At 37.0% G+C, this 20,853-nt stretch overlaps 1 protein-coding gene across 1 annotated transcript; it reads left to right on the top strand.

The window, feature by feature from the left end:
• Positions 1-4,817: 4,817 nt before the first annotated feature.
• Positions 4,818-9,950, top strand: LOC122304137. Its single transcript, XM_043116225.1, has 4 exons — positions 4,818-5,026; positions 6,878-7,077; positions 9,000-9,469; positions 9,617-9,950. The coding sequence occupies exons 1-4, from the start codon at positions 4,840-4,842 to the stop codon at positions 9,654-9,656; spliced, it is 897 nt and encodes a 298-aa protein (XP_042972159.1). The 5' UTR covers positions 4,818-4,839; the 3' UTR covers positions 9,657-9,950.
• Positions 9,951-20,853: the final 10,903 nt, after the last annotated feature.

The raw sequence follows: 20,853 nt of genomic DNA, 5'->3' as shown, positions 1-20,853 counted from the left end.
CTAGACCTCTCACTGCTTTGACTAGAAAAAATAGAATTTCTTTGGTCAGACAAGCGAGAGAAGTTTCAAAGAATTGATGAAGAGACTGACAACTACACCGGTGTTGGCACTTCCAAAACCGCACAAGCCATTTGTAGTTTTTAGTGATGCATCTAAATTTGGATTGGGATGTGTTCTTATGCAGGAGGGACGGGTGGTTGCTTATGCATCTCATCAATTGAAAAATCATGAGAAGAATTATCCAACGCATGATTTAGAATTGGCAGTGATCGTGTTTGCTCTTAAGATCTGGCGGCACTATTTGTATAGAGAAGTTTGTGAAGTCTACACCGATCATAAGAGTTTGAAACACTTATTTTCTCAGAAGAATCTCAACATGAGGCAGAGGCAATGGTTAGAATTAATCAGTGATTACCAATGCGAGATCAAGTATCATCCAGGGAAGGCAAATATAGTTGCAGATGCTTTGAGTCGAAAGTTGCACTTGGAAGATGAAGCTGTTTGTCAGGATTGGATTCACTACTTTGCAGGATGAGAAGACTTCTTATCGAAAGTTCACAACAAGAAGAAGTATTATCTTCAATTCTTGACATTCGAGTAGTTAATTTTGAAGAATTGAAGACTCTTCAGAGGAAGGACCCGAAACTATTAGATATTAGAAAAAGAGTCAGAAAATCTAGAGGGCCATTGCATTATAGCATGGATAAGGATGGAATTTTTCGGTTCCGAGATCGTAGAGGAATCCCCAAAGATTCAGAATTCAAGGAGCGAATTATGGCAGAAGCTCATGCGGCCCCCTATTCAGTTCATCTGGCAGTACGAAGATGTATCAAGATTTGAAGAAAAATTATTGGTGGGAAGGGATGAAGAAGGATATTGCCTTGTATATTGAGAGATATGACACATGCCGTCAAGTCAAGGCCGGACATCAAAGACCCGCTGGTATGCTCCAACCCCTCCCTATTCCTAAGTGGAAATGGGATGACATTACTATGAATTTTGTAGTGGGCTTACCGAGGACTCCTAGTGGAAAGAACTCAGTTTGGGTGATTGTTGACCAGTTAACTAAGAGTGTTCATTTCTTGCCTGTTAATAATATTGGTTTCTTGGAAAAGTTGACTCGCTTATATATAAAAGAGATAGTGCGATTGCACGGGATACCCAAGAGTATTGTATCAGATCGAGACCCAAGATTCATATCTCATTTTTGGAAAAGTTTGCAGGCAACTTTGGGTACTAAGTTGAAGTTTAGTACTGCATATCACCCTCAGACAGACGGTCAATCAGAGCGCATTATTCAGACCCTTGAAGATATGTTGCAAGCATGTGTTATGGAATTTCAAGGAAGTTGGGAAAATTATTTGCCGCTTATAGAATTCACTTATAATAATAGCTTCCATACGTCCATCCAGATGGCTCCTTATGAAGCTCTTTATGGGAGGAAGTGTAGATCGCCATTATGTTGAGATGAAGTTGGAGAGAACAAGATAATTAGGTCCGAAATAATTCAGGAAATGCAAAGTCAAGTTCGGATTATAAGAGATAAAATGACAGCAGCTCATAGTCGTCAGAAAAGCTATGCGGATACAAGGAGGAGAGAATTATCTTTTGAGGAAGGTGATTGGATTTATCTCAAAGTCTCTCCCATGAAAGGAGTTAAGCGTTTTGGTAAAAGGAGGAAACTGGATCCGAGATATGTTGGCCCTTTTCAGATTTTGGATAAGGTAGGGCCCATCACTTATAGAATTGCATTGCCAGAATATTTTGGAGAAATTCATGATGTTTTTCATGTGTCATCCTTGAAGAAGAGTTTTGGACAATAAGAGCCATGCTTTTTCGACCTAGAGCGTATTCGGCTACAACCAAATCTTATTTATAAGGTTGTTCCTTCGCAGATTATAGATTGAAAAGAGCAAAAGTTGAGATCAAAGACGATACCTCTGGTGAAGGTGGCATGGGGAGATCCGTTAGCTCAAGATTTATCTTGGGAAAGAGAAACAAACATGAGAGAGCAGTACCCATATTTGTTTGAGTAAATGGTGGTATGTTTCTTAAACTTGGTCTCAATGGAATCTTGTGGTTTGCTTTACAGTTAGTGTTTGATCTTACAAATTTCGAGGACGAAATTTATTTTAAGGGGGGAGCATGTGATACCCCGTTTTTACGTGTATTTTCACTGAAATAGTATTTTAATTTAATTAAAATATTGGTTCTTTTATTTTAAATTATCGTATTTTAATTGGATTTATTTAGTTGTGAAATTTATTTTGTAGAGCTTTCTTAATATTAATTATCGTTTTGAGTTTAAATTGCTGTGTAATTTATTTTAGTTTGTTTTTGGATTTAAAATTTTGTTGTTTGTATTTACTAGTTATTTATTATATTTTAGCTTGATGTAGTGTTTAAATTATTTTATTCATTTTGTAGCTTTTAAAGTTGTTTTCGTCGGATCAGTTTTTGGACTCCAGAGGTGAGGACTGGACCTCATTTCTTTTCCCCCATCTTTTCTTTTTCTCTTTTTTTTTCTCCTTTCTTTTTCTTTCTCTTTTCTTTCTTTTTCTTTCTTTTTCTTCTTTTCTCCTCCGAATCTCTCTCCCGCGTGCGAAGCCTCCCTACCCATTTTTTGCCATTTCTGTCGTCTTCCCAGAACCACAGTTCACCAGAGCTGTGGCCTGCACCACCCACCCAGTTTTCTTCCCCTCCAACCAGTGAACATCCCCACTAAATTTCACCTCCATCTAAGCCACCGTTAGCCACCACAAGCTCCTCCAAGCTGCGGCATTTTTTAGCTCCAGCACCGTCGTCGTTCCACCTCCGGCCACCATCTCTTCACAGCTTCATCACCAGCCTCTTGCCGTCCTAAACCACCTATTTCTAGCTCCGATCCATTGCCGGAGTAGCCCCCATAAGCTCATCTTCGTTTTGGCCGTTTTTCACTTCCACCGCCGTTTCCTCCCCTACCCATGGCCAACTCTCTCTTCCACTAGCTTCATAAATACCTCTAGGCCATTCCCTATCAATTCGAAGCCTTGGATCTTCCCCATTCAAAAGTGGGTATTTTACAATCCACAGCCACAGTGTATTTTACACTGTTACGTTGCTTTTTCTTCGCCGTTTCCAGCCCCTTTATCCTTCGAAAATTATTATATAGCGCTTTAAGTATTTTCCAATTTCTATTTTAGATTTAAATATATTATTACTTTTACAATAAATTCATTGACTGGTTAGTTATTCCGGACTAAGTCTGAGGAGTTGGAGGTCGGATGGATTTGAGGACGGAGTTGTTTGGTTATTGTTGATGTTGAGTTTTGTTGGATAAACTGTGTCTTGAGGTGTGCATTGCATGGTGTATACATGTGCATGTGTTAAATTGAGAAAAACTGGTTTTATCAGTATGAATGAATTTTTGAGTGCGTGTGTATCACGACCCCAAGCCAGGATGGGGTATTATTTCGGTGGAGCTCTTTTGGTCACTTGGGAGTGGATAATACTGAGTGACATCCCCTGGGTTGTCGCTGGGCGATGACTGGATTGCACAATACGGTATTGATGTCGTGTCGACTCCGCGGTCCCTGGGCTGGCGGAGACTAAAGGATGGCCTGATCCAGGTACGCGCTGGGCATGAGACTGGGCATCACTCGTTTAGGTTTCACATGCATAGTCGTTACCTGCGGTATGGCACAGGAGCCAGAGTGTGCGGATGATCTCTAGAGAAGATCATGGTGCATGCATTAATTTGGAAATGGTTTTGGATATTGGATATGAGCTATTTTCTGGAAAAATTATGAGATTGGTTTTTAGGTCATTATCTGGGATAATGACGATGATATATTTAAAGGAAATATTTTGGGCCAAAATGGGATTTTTGGCGTGTGTGGAAAAAATGTAAATTTCTGGGACTTGTATGTTTGGCATCATTTCATGTATATTGTTGAGTGTAATATATTTTTATCTTGTGGCGTTTGGATTATTACTTACCTACGGCACCATTTTGATACTGTAGATTTTAATACAGATGTTGAGGAGGAGGAGGAGGCTGAGCCTGAGTACGTGGCTCCGCCAGAGTTTTGACTTGGAGTCTTTCATGTTAAAAATTATCTCTACTAGTTTTTATGTCTTGTAATTTGGTTTTGAAATAATATTTGAGACTTGTAATATTTTATTATGTGTGATTTAAACGAGTTTGTATTCGAACAAAAATTCTGATACTTAGTTATAAGACTTTTATTATCCGCTGCGTGATTTTATTATACACTTGTTACATGTACACGCCTCGATTTCCATATGTCCATACGTGAGAGTTGGGGGCGTCACACTGATTGTTGTCTCTCTATCTAAGATTTTAACAGGAGATTGTTATGAAGTTGGTATAGGTAGCCACTTGTCTCGATAAATTTTGACCTGATTACCCTTTCCAACCTTCCATATCAGACTTGCCTTCCCTAAGTAGGAAGGTGGGCTCCTCCATGATAGTGAATGTTCATTTCTAAACTTTGCAGATAGTAGACCACAATTTTTAAAATATTTGTCCTCCGTAAGCTTTGCAACTTGGCATCCACATATTTCTCAAAGGTCAATAAAAAATATATCTTAACAATTTTTCCAAATAATTTGCCATTCTATCTAATTTGAAAAAATTTCATAAAAACATATATGAAAAAAAATAAAAAAATGTTAAATATATTTAAGAAATTATAAAAATTTTATTTCTCATGTTAAAATTTATATAATTTAAAATTGAAATTTAAAAAATAATAATAAAATGAATTTGATAAAATAAATTTATATTACACGTAACAGTAACAAAAATAATTCTCAAAATTTGTCGCTACCCTTTTCATGTGCACACACGAGACAGGGAGAGAAGAAAAGACGATGATTCTGAACTCAACTGTTGCCATTGCCATGGTTGCCCCTTACTGGGCTCCATTAAGGCCCTTGTGCTTAGCCTCCAATAGCAAGACAAATCAGCTACGTGCCGAGCTCGATCAGCTTCACTCTGAGGCAGAGAGAACCAGAGTCAAAGGTACGCATCCCTAGACGTCTCAACTCTTTCATATCTCTGATGAAAATAATCTATACCAACTTGCCTTTTGAATGTCAAGGCACTCTCTTCTGCTGTATTTTTTCGTAGACTTGTTTTCTAATAACTTTAGTAATTCCCTGAAACTGGTTTGGCCAATCGACATCGAACATTGAGTTGGTTATTTGGTTTTGTCCTTTTTTATGAATTATTAGCCCTATTCTGATTATTCTTTATTCTTTTTCAAGTCATAATCTTGCGCCTCTGGCTCAAATCATGAAGAATAGCTTACAATTTTCCTTCTCCGTTCTGATTCTGCGTAATAGATTTCTGGCATTTTTGTCACATTGAAACAGTCAGCAGTGGCAGCCCAATCTTGCTTGACAACCAAGACTCCAACCCTCTGCTTTTGAGACTGGAAATCACCCAAATCAGCTCGGCATTCCAATCATGAATTGGTCTATTAATGTTACATTTGTCAAAAGCAATGTTCCACATTCGTCTAGCAAACGAAGTCAAAAAATAAATAATTAAAGATTTCCTTTCTTCTTCTATGGAATGCAAATCGCATGTCTTTTTTTTTCTTTTGTTAAGTGAGAAAAATTTATTAATCCTCATAATTAGGCAAAGCCCAAGTACACATGTAGTATACAAGAGAAATATACCTAATTACAGCCTACTAGCAAAGAAAGAAGCATACAGTCCTTAAAATTCGAATGCTTTAAAACACTGGGCTTGATTTAAAAATCACTTGATATCTTTTGAAACATACCATCGAGGCTCGGCACGCAAAATGAGGCTCGTAACTATGAGAGAAAGAAGGAGCGGGATGTTACAATTCTCCATTCCTTTTGCACATAAAGCATTAGTTCACTTGGTTTCCTTTGCTCAAAACATTAGTTCTTGTGCCCTTCTAGCTCTAGAATTATACGCTTTGACATAAGGAAATAATAAGGAATATCTTTGGAGTACCTATAAATGAAAGGAATATGCTTCGAGTGTAAGAGAAGCACAAAACTTATGTTTATCATACTGATATAGTTGCTGGAAGGTAAGCGGTGACACTTCACTCAAAGTGAAAGGAAAACTCACATAAATCACCAAAGGGAGGCCAACAAATGCGATTTTGTCTAGTGATAAGAAGCGCTGAAATGTGACAGCATCCAGGGGGAATTCTTGGTAGAGCTGAAATAATGAGGTGTAGGGTCTTGTTTATAAGAACAAGATGGGTTTATTTATTTTTTTTTTTAACCAAATTTGGGCCCAAAAAAATAGGTTTTTAGGGCTTTAGGAAGCTTTCTTTGTCTATTTTCAATTCAGGCAACTTCCCAGCCTAGGAGCAAATCATAAGAGCCTTGATTTAGGACTAGAATCCTGAAATTTCAGTGTTAGTGCTCCCAGTTTTGGTAAGTTTTCTTTTCCTGTACTAGACCCCATTAGGCAAGTTTCATTTGCTTGCTAACAAATCAGCACCTAAATAGAATTCAATCGTTAGAACAGCCAAACAGCAGGTGAACTTGGGGATGACATTACTGCTGTTCTTTTTGCTCTGATTACATTATAAAAGCTCAACATATCTAAAGTATTGCTTATTTTGGTGTGAATCTAGACTCAAGGGTAACTTATTCTTGGTTATCTGAACTTATTCTTGGTTATCTGTTGAAGATTTTCATTTCTAAAATTCAAGTTCAGTAATTCATTTAGTTTTGCTTTGCCAAAATCTTCTTCAGGCAATTTGAAAAAATTTCCTATTATGACAATAACTGCATTGCTCTTGGTGCCAAATATCTAAGACTCACATTGCTTATACTTGGTGACATCATTTTAAAAAAAAAATCATGATGGTTGATTCAGCGAATAGTGCAAGGTTAAGGCTTCTGCGATTGTCAGAGGCAGCTGAGAAGCTTCGACGACAGGCAGCTATTAGCATGCAAACTGGGAAGGAAAATGATGCAAGGGAAGCACTCTTCCAGAAAAAGAAGGTCATGCTAGCCTTGGAGAAGTCAAAGAGCCGCATTGAATTGCTTGATGAGCTTTCCACAAAGCTTAATGAGGTGAATGAAGTGGTGGTTATTATAAAAGATCTTACTGAGTTTTTTATATTGAAGTATTTCCTTATCTACCTTTTAACATTGAGTGGGATTAAGCTATTAGTTTTCTTATACATAATTCCCCTCTGGCAGAGACGTTATCTAAAATTGAAAGTTTGTGACTTGTTTACGATTGAAGTGGTGGAGCGTATCGTACGTCAGGCAGAGGGATCCTGTCGTGAAGCATCTATTTATGATAATATATTTAAAGAGGAAGGATCGTGAATATAACTATAACTTATGCATTTACTCTACAAGAGATGCATACCCTTTTCAAATCCTCCATGTTAAAGGAAAATATTTTAAGGGCGGTGCTACACACACCGCTGGGAGCTCCTGTTGGGGCTCCCGCTAATGGTTTGGAAATTTTTTTATTTTTTTGTATTTTTTTACATGTATTTTTTTAATATATTTAAAATATTTTTAAAAAAATAAAAAAATTCATAATATTATTAAAAAATATTTACTTAATCATTAAGTAAAAAAAATAATAATAAAAAAATAAAAACATCACAGCGGTAGAATCTAGCGGTGGAAAGTAGTGGTATGAGTAGTATTTTCCATATTTTAAAGGGGCAAAAGAATGCTATAGTTATCAAGCTTAGTTCTAATGATCATGGAGTGTTTGCCTTTCTAAGAAGATTAATTAAGGTGCCTTCAATGTGGAGAGTTTCTTGATTGCTTTAAAACCCAGTTTCAGATTTGGAAGGTGATTCTGTCAGGTAAAATAATGTCTATTGCAATGTATTACAATTTCTGTTGTAGATAATGGCTGTTTATCCATTGAAATCAAGACATACAAACTGTTAGCAATTTAGACAGCAGAGAGAGAGAGAGAGAGCATGCCATCCAATTTGGTGCCTACGAGGGGAATGGAAAATTCTATCTACGTGACACCTTTATCTAAAAAGAAAATAGAAACTGATTGATAAATTACACCTGCAGTCAGCGGGCAGGTCTTGAACCCATGTTCTCCCTCCCGTCTTAATCTTTTAATAGGAGGTGTCATGAGCTGGAGTTCGCTTATGTAAACTTCCAACCCATCCAACAAGTCATCCTATTTTCTTACTCGCATTTTAAAGCCAAATAATCGGAGGACAACAGTAGAAAGTGAAGGTTAAATAAGTCTGAATTAACAGAGATTTGTCAGAAACAGTGTCTCTTAGTATGACAGCGAGACAGTGGACTTGTACACAAATGCTTTCAATGTCAGCATGTTTATTTAGTGGAAAATCTTCACAATCTATTGAAGGTTTTCCTGAGCTTCTACCTCACACTATGCGGCCATGTCATAACATGTTTATTAAACCAAAACTCTAGATGAGCCTTAGACTCGTAACAACTGTTGCCAGAATGGTGTTTGGCTGGTCTATGTCACACATGCTATGTGAAATGGGGATTTCATTTGACCTTAGGTTAGAGAGGAAGAGGTATAGGATGGTTCGCCAATCCTTTGATGTTCAATTATGCCTCCAGGTTAGACCAATCCGGCTCATTTACATATTAGCACTTATATGTTGACCCAGATCCATGCAAGTAAAATTCCCTCTAGAAGGTTTCTCCAAGATTTCTGGCTAACGCCCAAAGAGATTGTTGATGTTGTGACATAAATGCGCTCCAGTATTACTTGGACATGATAGTACACCCAAATAGGATACCTTATATCTTGGTTTAGATGCTACTCCGTATGATCCCGAAAGGTTAAGTTGTGGGGATCAGATTATGTTGACACAAGGCTGTTTATGTTTAGTTCTAAATGATTTTGTACCCTTTTTCATGTCACAGGTTTTCTTTTATTTTCAGTCTGTATATCTTGGTTTGATCTCGTTCAAGGACATAAACTTTCAGCCTACCATATGATCCAAAGAAGCCTAATTTGGTTTCAGGCGATATCTCTGAAAGAAAATAAGCTGGTTGGAAGTGTTGCTGTGGATCTTGAAGATGTTGAAGAAATTGCATCCAAACCTGTTCGGATTATATCACTAAAGCAGGAAAATACAGATCTAAATGAGATCAAAGAATTTGAGCATAGTGCTCTGGAGTTTGGTGTTAGAAAAGATTTGCAGCTCTCCTCACAGAGTCAAGAAATCCTACCAGTTGATGATGATCCAGAGGATCTTCAAGCTTCTTCGAGTGTGGGCATTTCGAAAGATGACATCATGGCTGGATTGAGTGGGGTATCCTCTTATAAGGATTTCTTGGAACATCTGGATCGAGAGCTTGGCAGTATTGAAGCAGAACTTCTGACCATTTTGAGGGTCTCAACATTGGTGCTAGATGACAACGATACAACAAATAATTTGAAGGTTCAGCAAACACGGGAACTTCTTCAGGACATCCGTGGCATCAGAAAGAGGTATGTTTATCACCCTAGAAAACGGTAGTTGGTGTTCAAATATTATGGACATGATGCTTGGACATATTACACCTTGGGAATATCGTTTTCTTTTTGCTATATTGGTTATTGATATATCATTGAGAAACCAAGATTTTTTGCTCACAGAATCGGATGTATCCAATTGACAAAGGTCGAGACCGCATGATATTTCATTTCGTTGTACTCAGTTTTCTGCAAGCAGGTGAGTATCAACTTAATGTACGAGAAAGTAGCATTTCCAGATAGGAGTATGGCGTGGAAGATGGTGCCATTATTTTTATTTTGTTTTATGTGGGTGATAGTGTGTGTGAAACAAATGGATGGACACAAGAGGTTGTTGACTCTCAAAATTTCCTGAAGCTTCTGTTCGTTAGACTTGTTTCCGACTGAATGTAACGGATAATACCTCCATCTTGTATTTTGGTATGCTTTGGATTCGTTATCATTCAATTTTGTAGAAGGGTGTGCTTCTGGCTTTTGACTACTTATCGGAAACACACACAAAAAGGAAAAAGAAAAAAAAAAAAAGAAAAAAAAAAGGAAAAAAAAAAAGGAAAAACGAGAGAGAATTCCAGATTTATTTGGAGAACAGGGAAAGGACGAGCAATGATCCATTTGCAATAATAAACATCTCCCAATCCAAGGCTTTCTTAATACATTAAATATTATACATACTGGGCAAAAGCCTGTAGTCTAATTGGCATAACCTCCAGCCTCCAAAATGGAGGTCTAGAGTTCAAAACCCCTCCTCCAAATGTAGGGTGAAAACCGACCCATTCGGTGCGGTTTTTGGACAAAACTGCCGTCGACTGATGAGAGAGAAAATGGTGGAGCAACCGACTGTAACCGGTCGACGGGGAGGAGAACAACCAGTCGTATAGACTCCGGCAGTTCTCTAGAGGTTCTCGGTTTCCTCCTACTGGCATCGTTCATCTGAGAAAGTAGAAAGAAAGAGAGTTGCATGATGGAGAAACATAATCGAAATGAGGAAGAAGAAGAGACATAATATCTAAATGACACCGTTCTACTTATTTTGTTTTCGCACCTTATAGAGAAAACAATGCCGTTTGGTTTAATAACAAACGGCATCGCGTTTAATTTGTGTCTAAAACACAAATGCAAGAGTAAAACGACTTCGTTCCACTTAAACCTAAGTGGAACAGCGTTGTTTTATATTGATATAAGTTTATTAAAAAAAAAGGTATTATTACATTGGCCGGTTTAGCGGTTTGAGCTAGCCTCAAACCACGACTGAACCGATGACAGTCAGTTTTGCTAAAACTTTGCTGCCCGCTGACTAGCTCCTTGGCGGTTTCGACCAGTTTCAGCCTCCAGCGATTGGTCTGAGTCGGTCATGGTCGGTTCAACGATTTCTTGTATACCCTTACCCAAATGTATAAAAAAATATATATATTATACATACTGTTAATGTCTAAAATTGCACAACAGTTTAGATACGAAGGAATTTTCCCCAACTCACGATGGTTATTTGGGCTTCTATGCAATACTCTTCATGTTTATCTATAAAATAATAAATAAATAACCAAATAAATAAAGAAAGACGTAGAGATTTATGTGACTCGGCATAAAAGCCTACATCCACTAGTTGTTTGGGGGTAAAATCTACTATGATATATGATTTTACAATATCTAATCGCTTCACATATCGATCTATACAATGGAGAAAGTAGTCTTTAATGAGGTTGAAGACGATATCCCCCTTCAGAGAAGATTCTTTTGAAGTCACTATGTATGGTAGAATTTGTACGTAGAGAAGTTCTGGAGAGAATCTCCTCATTTGTAGAGATCTCCTCCTTTTATATGTGGAGAAAATCCCCTCATTTGTAGGAATCTCCTCATTTTATACAAATCAATTTTCTTCTTTGGAGTGATTGAGTCCACTTGCATTGTGAAATTTTTTTCTTTTAGGAATTTGACCCAACTTCTTTTGGTTTATCTTTTCCTTGTCTTATCTCTTCCCCACCTTATATCTTAGCTTATTATTAGTGATATGTTTTTAACGGGTTGGACGAGTCAATTTTATCCCTAACACATATTAATCGCAATCCCACACGGTGCGTGGGAATGACATATGGTATTTAATTAAAAATAATATATAAAATATATATATAATTATTTAAATTTTTATTTTCAAAAGTTTTAAAAATTTGTAAAATGTTTTAGATTCATTTTATGCCATCTACTGCAATAAATAAAAAGAAACTTATGAGGAACCAATCTTTCTGAACCCGTATACTTGTAAAATATTATCAAATAACGAAATTAGTTTTATGTGCACTCTTTAAAATATAATTCGAAAATTAAAAGATTGTTAATTTTAAATAAACATTAGAAACTTGATTAAAAATTATTTTCCATTAAATAAAAATAATTGATCCATTAGTAATTGGTAGGAATAAGAAATAGTTTTTTTTTTAATTAAGTAATTGGTAGGATTTTTTAGTTTGGTATTTTTAATTATTTAGTTCATTTAATATATATATATATATATATTCAAAAGAGTATAAGTACAACTCGAATAATAATTCGACTCGACTCGAGCTCATTCAAGAGCATGGACAAAGATTGATAAATAACTCAACTCAACTCAAGCTTTTGTTTAATTAGCCTGAGCTTGGCTTTGCATGGCGAGATCCTAGCTTGAGCTCAAGCTCGAAATCTAGTTATTTGAATCCAGCTCGACTCGATAACCTAAAAGATCAACTCAGCTCGGATTGATTACAACCTTGTATACATACAAACACCTCGTATGTTAGGGTTAGAGTGACCTAGACTCTGTCGTGGCCATGGGCTTGGAATCCCTTTTAGTTTAGAAGCATTATTGGGTGCACTATCAGTACAACCTACATGGCTTTGAAATTAGCCCATTCGTTGGTTTCATCATTCGTTTGGTCATTGGTTGTTACGTGAGTCATACATTAGAATATTCATTTTAATTCCTTCCATTTATTTTATTTCTTAAAAAAATAATTTCATAATACTGAAACTCAACATCATATAGTCATTTCATTTCATGAAACATACAGATAATAGATATTACATTACATGTAACATCCATTTCATCATGCATACATTTATCATAGAGATGCAAAAAAGGGCGTTGCCAAAGGAAGGTCATTACATACATATACTTTAGTGCATTAACACCTTAGCATAAATTTATAAGACATCAATTCATTTCTAAAAGATTTTAATTTCTTAGGAAAAAATTCATTTAGAACATTTTTCTTATAAAAGCATTAATTATCATTTTCATAATAAATAACATTTCATTTTCATTTTCATTTTCATATCATTTAGAAATCCCTAGAAGAGTATAAACATAATATTTATCATAATTCTATGCCATTTTCATTTCATGCAGCCTATTTATGTGTGTGTTAAATGCCAGCCTATATTCATATATTAATTTTTGTGACGACCAAGATTTTTGCTAGGTGATGAGAATTAACAAGCACCATTAAAGGATCCATTGCAAATTTCAGAGGGGCCAATCACAAGATCAAGAGCTAAGAAGATCAAGGAAGCAATATAAGGATTGGTGCAATGATGAGAATCAACAAGCACTATTAAAGGATCCATTACAAGTTCCAGATAGACCAATCACAAGGTCAAAAACTAAGAAGATCAATGAAGTAATGCAAAGATTGGTGCAATCCACTTGGACCAAGTTTGCAAATTCATCGAGCAAGACCCTAACATTCAAGATGGGCTTGAAATAAGAAGAACCAGTTTTAGTCGATGTGATACAAGCTACAGAGGGGGGCGGCATAGCCTAGGGTTTAGTGTAGACTCTTTATTTCAATAAGTACAGACGTGTGCACCTATTTTATGTTTCTATATTTAATTCATTAAGTGGACTTCTTTTATTAGCCATAGGTGTGTAGTTTAGAATGTTTTGGACTTGAAGATCTTTAGTCCATGTCTTTTAATTCATGAAAGCCTTAGTTGGCCTAGAGTTTCATGTTAGTCGGCCTAGGGTTTCATGGAGGGATTAAAAATAGTCTTGTAGCCACATTTTACACAAGTTTTAACATTGAATGAAATTTCAGAGAACGTTTCAGTTTTTTCTACTTATTCTTGATTGAACTACGAACCTATCAAAGGCAAAACCTTTGTAGTGTTCTCACCAAATCTAGGTTCTTGAAACAAGATTTTAACGGGTCTAGATTCTCTTGACTTGATTCTTGGCTTTTTTGGATAATTTTTCAATTTGAGTGTGGGTTCAAGGGATTTCAATCCCACGGGTTCACATCGCTAGGCCTCTTATTTATTTTAATATATATATTGTTGTTTTGGGCCAAGCAAGGAGGAATTGACCCATTGGGAAATTGGGTTGAAGTAGAAGGTATATGAAGTCTTGAGGAAGGCCCAAGCCCATGTGGAATTCGTTCTTGTAGTGGAATTAGGGTTTGAAGCCCATTGGAATTAGGGCACATGCCTACCCTAGGGAATGAGTCATTTCTTGCCATGTGTCATGCATGCAAGAAGGCCTTTGTGATAACCCGAACTTGGCTATGCATGGTTCATTGTTATTTTTAGTGGCCATAGCATTTTAAGAGCCTTAGTGTTTTAAGTAAAGAAGAAACCTTAGAAATTTTAGTGTAAACTTGAGCCTAAGAGAGAGAGCTAGCTCTAGAATGCTTAGTGAAATTTAGCCCTATAAGAAAACCTAAGCTCAATAGTCCAAAGCCCATGACCCAAGCCTTTGTCACTAGTGCCATGTGTCTTGCATATCAGGCACTATGTATCTAGTCAGGTTAGTGGACTAAGGGGGAGAGAGAAGCATGGGGAGGTGATGAGCCCCAAGGTAGACCAAGTCATAAAGATCCTTTGCAAGCTTTAGATGGAGCAATTACAAGATCAAAGAGGTAGGTAGGTCAAGGAAGCTATGCATGGATGAGCGTGCAATCCACTTGAGACGTGTTTAGCAAGAGCCCAACATTCAAGATGGGTTTGAGAAGAGGAGATCCAGTTTTCATCCATGTGATACGCTACGGAAGACACAACTTGGGCCTATTGTTATTGAAGGCCTTGGACCTATTTATTTTATTAAAAGAGCTTATTTTATTAGTTTAGAATAAGTGGGCTTGAGGATGTCAGCCCACACATATCTTATTTCTAATAAATTAGGATTTTTGGGAAGGCTTTGTATTTTGGCCAATGGCTTATTTGGAAAGTTATTATTTTATGTGAGCTAGGGTTTTAGAAATTACTATAGTGTGGCACTATTCACATTACAGTACCCGTTGCTCACTTAGGGTTTTGGGAGATTGTTTATTTAAACCAATTTAGCCTCATTTGAGGAGGGGAGACATTATTAAAATTGATGAATTTTATTCATTGTGAGTTGAGTTTATCTCCTCTTGTTTTTAATTGAACGTTTGAACTTATCAAAGGTAAATCACAATCTTTGTGGCGTTCCTCTTTTGTAATCTGGGTTCTTAAGACGATTCTTCAACAGGTCTAGATTTTCATATAATCTAGGTTCTTAAAATAATTTCTCATTGGGTCTAGATTCCTCATCCATTAACTTGAGTTTGGCTTTCTTGGATTTGTTTTTCTAATATTGTTGTTTGGTCTCAAAGCGAGTCGATTGGGATTCACATCATTTTGTATTTAAAGCTCGGTTTCTAATCTGATTCTATCTTTTAATTCTTGCATCTTTAAATTTAATTTTAGGGTTTCATTGTTCTAGGATTAAAAAAAAGAGAGCAGAAATTCGTTTTTCCTAGGGCTGCCAAATTATTCTATCATTTGGGTTTCGTGTTCATCATCATAGGGTGGCTAAATTCCTTGTTTGAGGGCTGCCAAAATTTGCACCATCTAGGGTTTGAAATTTCTAGGGTTTCATTAATTCTCTTATATTTCCTTGGCAATTTTTATGTGTTTGAATTTAATTGTTTGATTATCACAATTGAATATTTCTATTTGTGGTTGAATTGTTGAGAAAAGAAGGGAAAAAGAAAAGAAAAGGAAGGAAAGGAAAGGAATAGTAAAGAAAATAAAATAAAAGAAAGGAAAGGAAAAGAAAATAAAAGAAAGGAAAAGAAAAAGAAAAGAAAATAAAAAGTTATAGAAATTTGAATTTTTTATTTTTTATTGAGCCATATCATCAAATGGGTTGCATATCATTATAGTTGGTATATCTTGTGATTATTCTTTCTCTCGTATCATTTCCTTGAGTCTTGTGTTTATTCTTTCGGTGTTTTCTCTTATTCTTGTTTCTTGGACCTAATTACTGGTTGGAATAAAACAAGATTGTATTGCCTTGATTGAGTTCAATTTAGTTCTTAAAGAACTAGAGCGGGAAAACTCTTGAGGTAAAAGGCAAGAGAGTGTGAGATCATGATCGAGAAAAAGCTAATTAAGACTAAAACACGAGTAGAGTGCCATTATTCGAGTGTAAACATGTCAGGGAGCGTGTGAGGTCTTTTTTCACTAATATTCTTTTTGTGCAGGGCATACGATATCTCATAAAAGTGACTCATCAACAAAGGGGATGGTAGCTAACTCCTTTGTGTTGCAGGCTATGCAACAACAGTTTGAGCAGTTGAATATGGTGTTAGGGGAAGTGAAGGATAGGATAAATTATAGTGATACAGCGATTAGAAATCTGCGAGGTGGAAGAGATAGAAGGAGACGTAAGCTTAGTATTGAGAATGGGTATGAGTATGAAGAGTATGGTGATTCTCTTATTACCAGACGTGCTCTCAATACACAAAATAAGATGATGATACAGAGCTACAGAGAGAGAACATTTTTCATACTAGATGACATACAACAACAAGGTATGTAGTATGATTATTAATTAAGGGAGTTGTAATAATGTGGCTAGCACTACTTTAGTTGAGAAATTGAATTTACCTACCTTGAAACACCCTAGACCATACAAGTTACAGTGGTTGAATGATTGTGGGGAGGTTAGGGGTAAATAGACAAGTGTTAGTTTCTTTTTCAATTGGGAGGTACAAGGATCAGGTACTTTGTGATGCAGTGCCTATGCATGCCGACCATATTTTGTTGGGGAGGTCGTGGCAATGTGATAGGAGAGTGATCTATAATGGGTTCAGGAACATGTACAATTTTGAAAATGATGGAAAAGCAATTAAACTTGTTCCTTTAATTCCAACACATGTCTATGAGGACCAACTAAAGTTGAAAAGTAAAGTTAATCAAAAAAGAAAAAGTGAAAGTGAGGTTGATAAAAAAAGAATGAAAGAAATTGAGCTTGATAAGAAAAGAAAGAGTGAAAGTAAAGTTGATCAAAAAACAAAGAGAGAAATTGAGATTGATCAAAAGAGAGAGAATATAAGTGAGGTTGAGTAAAAAAGAAAGAGTGGGAGTGAGATTGAAAAGGAAAAAAATATTGAGGCAGAAAATGAGAGAGAGAAATATGAGAGAGAAAAGAAATGAGAGTGAGGTTGAAACCTCAAGAAAAAGAGAGGGTGAAAAGAAAAGCAAGAGTGAAGAAAGTGAGAGAAAAACAAAAAGAGTCTAAGGCGATGTTTTATACTAACGAATTTAATGACTCTTTGCCTAGTGTTGTTGTTTCTTTATTGCAAGGCTATGAGATCATGATTCCTATTGGTATGTTTAGTGAATTGCCACCTATTAGAGAGATAGAACATTACATTGATTTTGTGCCGGGCACGACAATTACTAACCGACCTCTCTTTGAAGAACATGAGTCCTTGACACACTTGAATGAGTAAGTTGTTTACTAGAATACATGCTAAGTGGGAGGAATGTATTGAGACTTTTCCTCATGTAATCAATACAAATATGGTAAGGAAAATCTTGTGGTTGATGCATTATCAAGAAGATATGTCATTGTCTTCATTTTAGATGCAAAGCTATTAAGATTTGAATATGATAAGAAATTGCATGCTAATGATGATGACTTTGCTAGTGTGTATGGAGTATGTGAGAAAGTATCGTTTGGTAAGTGTTATAGACTAGATTGGTATTTTTTTAAAGAGAATAAATTTTATGAGCCTACTAGTCTTATTCATGATTTGCTTGTGCATAGATGTGGTTTGATGGATCACTTCGGTGTAAAAAATATTTTAGTCGTGTTGCATAATCGTTTGTTTAAGTGTGCATTACATGTAGAAATGTCAAATTTAAGTTTTTGCCACATGGGTTGTATATACCCTTACCCGTTCCTAGTAAGACATTGGTAGACAAATCTATAGACTTTGTTTTGGGGCTGCCTAGGACAAAAGGGGGTAGAGATTCTATTTTTATGGTTGTGGATAGATTTAGCAAAATGTCACATTTCATTCCATGTCATAAAAATGATGATGCCACAAACATAACTAACTTATTATTCAGGGGGATAGTACGACTTCATGGTATACATAGGAGTATTGTTTCTAATACTCAGCCCTTATGCACTGTTGTTCATAAGAATTTAAAAACTTAGGAGGATTGTTTGTCATTTATAGAGTTTGCATATAATAGGACCTTGCATACTACTACTTCATATTCTCCTTTTGAAGTTGTTTATTATTTTAATCCACTTACTCCTTTAACTTTGATACTTTTGCTCGTTGATAACAGGAGTAGCGTGGATAGACCTTTTCAAATTCTTGAGAAAATTAATTATACTTCACATCTAGTAGATCTTCTAGGTAAGTATCATATTTCTACTACTTTCAATGTTTCTGATCTTTTTTCATTTGATCCAGGTGGAGATTCGAGGACGAATCCTTTTAAGGAGAGTGGGAATGATGGGCCCCAAGTTGTAAAGATCCTTTGCAAGTTTTAGATGGGGCAATTACAAGATCAAAGAGCTAGGAAGATCAAGGAAGCTATGCATGGATGAGGGCGCAATCCACTTGAGATGTGTTTAGCAAGAGCCCAACATTCAAGATGGGCTTGAGAGGAGGAGATCCAGTTTTCATCCATGTGATACGCTACGGAAGACACGACTTGGGCCTATTGTTATTGAAGGCCTTGGACTTATTTATTTCATTAAAAGAGCTTATTTTATTAGTTTAGAATAAGTGGGCTTGAGGATGTCAGCCCACACATATCTTATTTCTAATGAATTAGGATTTTTGGGAAGGCTTTGTATTTTGGCCAAGAACTTATTTGGAAAGTTATTATTTTATGTGAGCTAGGGTTTTAGAAGTTACTGCAGCGCGGCACTGTTCACACTATAGTACCCACGGCTCACTTAGGGTTTTGGAGAATTGTTTATGTGATGACCCGCTTTTACGTGTATTTTCACTAAAGGGTTGTTTTTAATTTAATTAATATATTGGTTTATTTATTTTAAATTATTGTATTTTAAATTGATTTTAATTTATTTGATGTTGTGTTTAATTTATTTAGTCGTTTTACGATTTTTAAAATCATTTTCGGCGGAGCTGTTTTTGGTTTCCGGAGTGAAGATTGGACCTCATTTCTTTTCTTTTCTCTTTTTCTTTTTCCCTTTTTCCTTTTCTTCTTCTTCTTTTCTTTCTTTTTCTTCTTCTTTTCTTCCCGTTTTCTCTCTCCCCTGCCTCTTCTCTTTCTCCTTACCGTTGCCGCCCCTTTGACCGCCCGGTGCGCCGCCGTGTAGTACACCACCCCCACCATTCTCTTCCCCTCCCACCAGAGATCATCCCCACCAAGTTTCAAAGCCATCGGACCAGCTGTTAGCCGCCACGCACGGCTGGAAGTCACGGCACCAGTCCTGTTTTGCCCCTGTCGTCGGTTGCTTTCGCAGCCCAGAATTGCCACTCGCCAGCGGCGTGGCCTACACCACTCACCCAGTTTTCTTCCCCTTCCACCGGTGAACATCCCCACCAAGTTTCACCTCCATTTAAGCCACCGTTAGCCGCCATGAGCTCCTCCAAGCCACACGGATTTTCATCGATTTCGGCGTCGTCGCACCACCTCCGGCCACTATCTCTTCACAGCTTCTTCACCTACCTCTTTCCAACCTAACCCATCCATTTCCGGCCTCGATCCGTTGCCGGAGTAGCTCCCAAGAGCTCAACTCCGATTTGAGCTTTTTTCGCTTCTTCCGCCGTTTCCACCACCACCCACGGCCAAAACTCATTTCCTTTAGCTTCATAAACCTCTCAAGACCATTCCCTATCAATTTCGTGCCTTGGTTTGTCCCCATTTGAAAGTGGGTAATTTATTACCGACGGCCACAGTGTAAATTACACTGTTACGTTGCTTTTCCTCCGCCGTTTGTAACGCCACGAGCTTTCAAAAAATACCGTATAGCGCTGTAAGTATTTTTTGAACTCTACTTTTAGATTTAAATATATTTTACTCATACAATAAATACTTCTGTTGGTTGGCTGATTCCGAACTGGGTCCGAGGAGTTCGGGGGTCGGATGGATGAGGACGGAGTTGCTTGGATTGTTGTTTTGTGCATTGTGGTTGCTTTTACATGGTGCATGCACGTGCATTTTATTTAAATTGAGAAAATCATACTTTGTTGGCGTAAATTGATTTTCGGGTGCGTGTGTCTCACGAGCCCAAGCTGGGATGGGTTATTATCTCGGTGGAGCTCCTTCTAGCAAGGGCTAGAGGATGCTTGGCTACGAACGCGCTGGGCGAGGAACTGGGCATCGCTCATTTAGGTGTTATACGCGTGGTCGTTACCCACGGTGTGGCACAGGAGCCAAGGAATGCAGATGACCCCTAGGGGAGGTCATTGTGCATACGGATTAATTGGTTAATGGATTGAGTTGGATATGGGCCAAATGAGACTTTTGACGTGATATTTAGAAAGGTTATGTTTTTGGGCCAAATGAGATTTTTGGCGTGCGTGGAAAAATAGGGTTTTATGGGTTTTGTGCATTGGCATCCTTTCATGCATATTGTTTGAGTTTTATATGTTTTTATCTGGTAGAGTTTGGATTTTACTTACCTGCGGCACCATTTTTGGTTCCATAGATTTTGATGCAGAGTTCGAGGAGGAGGAGGAGGAGGAGGCTGAGCCCGAAGGATGCGGCTCTGCCGGAGTTTTGAGTTGAAGTTTAAGCTTGTTGTTGGTTTGAATAATATTTATGTTTTGTAATATTTTATTATGTATGTTTTAAACAGCTTTGTATTAAACTAAGAAAAAATTCTGGTACTTAGTTATATGACTTTCGTTATCCGCTGCGTTTTCTTTTGCACATTTGTTGCTTTTACACACACTAGACACTCGTCGATAGGGTGGTGACTCGTGTTATCATCATCCGGACGTCTCGATTTTCCCTTGTCCGTGCGTGGGGATTTGGGGGCATCACAGTTTATTTAAACCAATTTAGCCTCATTTGAGGAGGGGAGACATTATTAAAATTGATGAATTTTATTCATTGTAGTTGAGTTTATCTCCTCTTATTTT

The sequence above is a fragment of the Carya illinoinensis genome, chromosome 3 (genome assembly GCF_018687715.1).
Source record: "Carya illinoinensis cultivar Pawnee chromosome 3, C.illinoinensisPawnee_v1, whole genome shotgun sequence".
NCBI classification, from domain to species: domain Eukaryota; kingdom Viridiplantae; phylum Streptophyta; class Magnoliopsida; order Fagales; family Juglandaceae; genus Carya; species Carya illinoinensis.
The sequence above is the reverse complement of the archived record's forward strand: the minus strand, read 5'-3'. Positions and strand labels throughout refer to the sequence as shown.

Coding starts and splice junctions, on each gene's coding strand:
- LOC122304137 (XM_043116225.1), top strand. CDS start 4,840: ATGTGCACACACGAGACAGGGAGAGAAGAAAAGACGATGATTCTGAAC. Junction 5,027..6,877: donor AGAGAGAACCAGAGTCAAAG/GTACGCATCCCT, acceptor TGGTTGATTCAG/CGAATAGTGCAAGGTTAAGG. Junction 7,078..8,999: donor TTTCCACAAAGCTTAATGAG/GTGAATGAAGTG, acceptor ATTTGGTTTCAG/GCGATATCTCTGAAAGAAAA.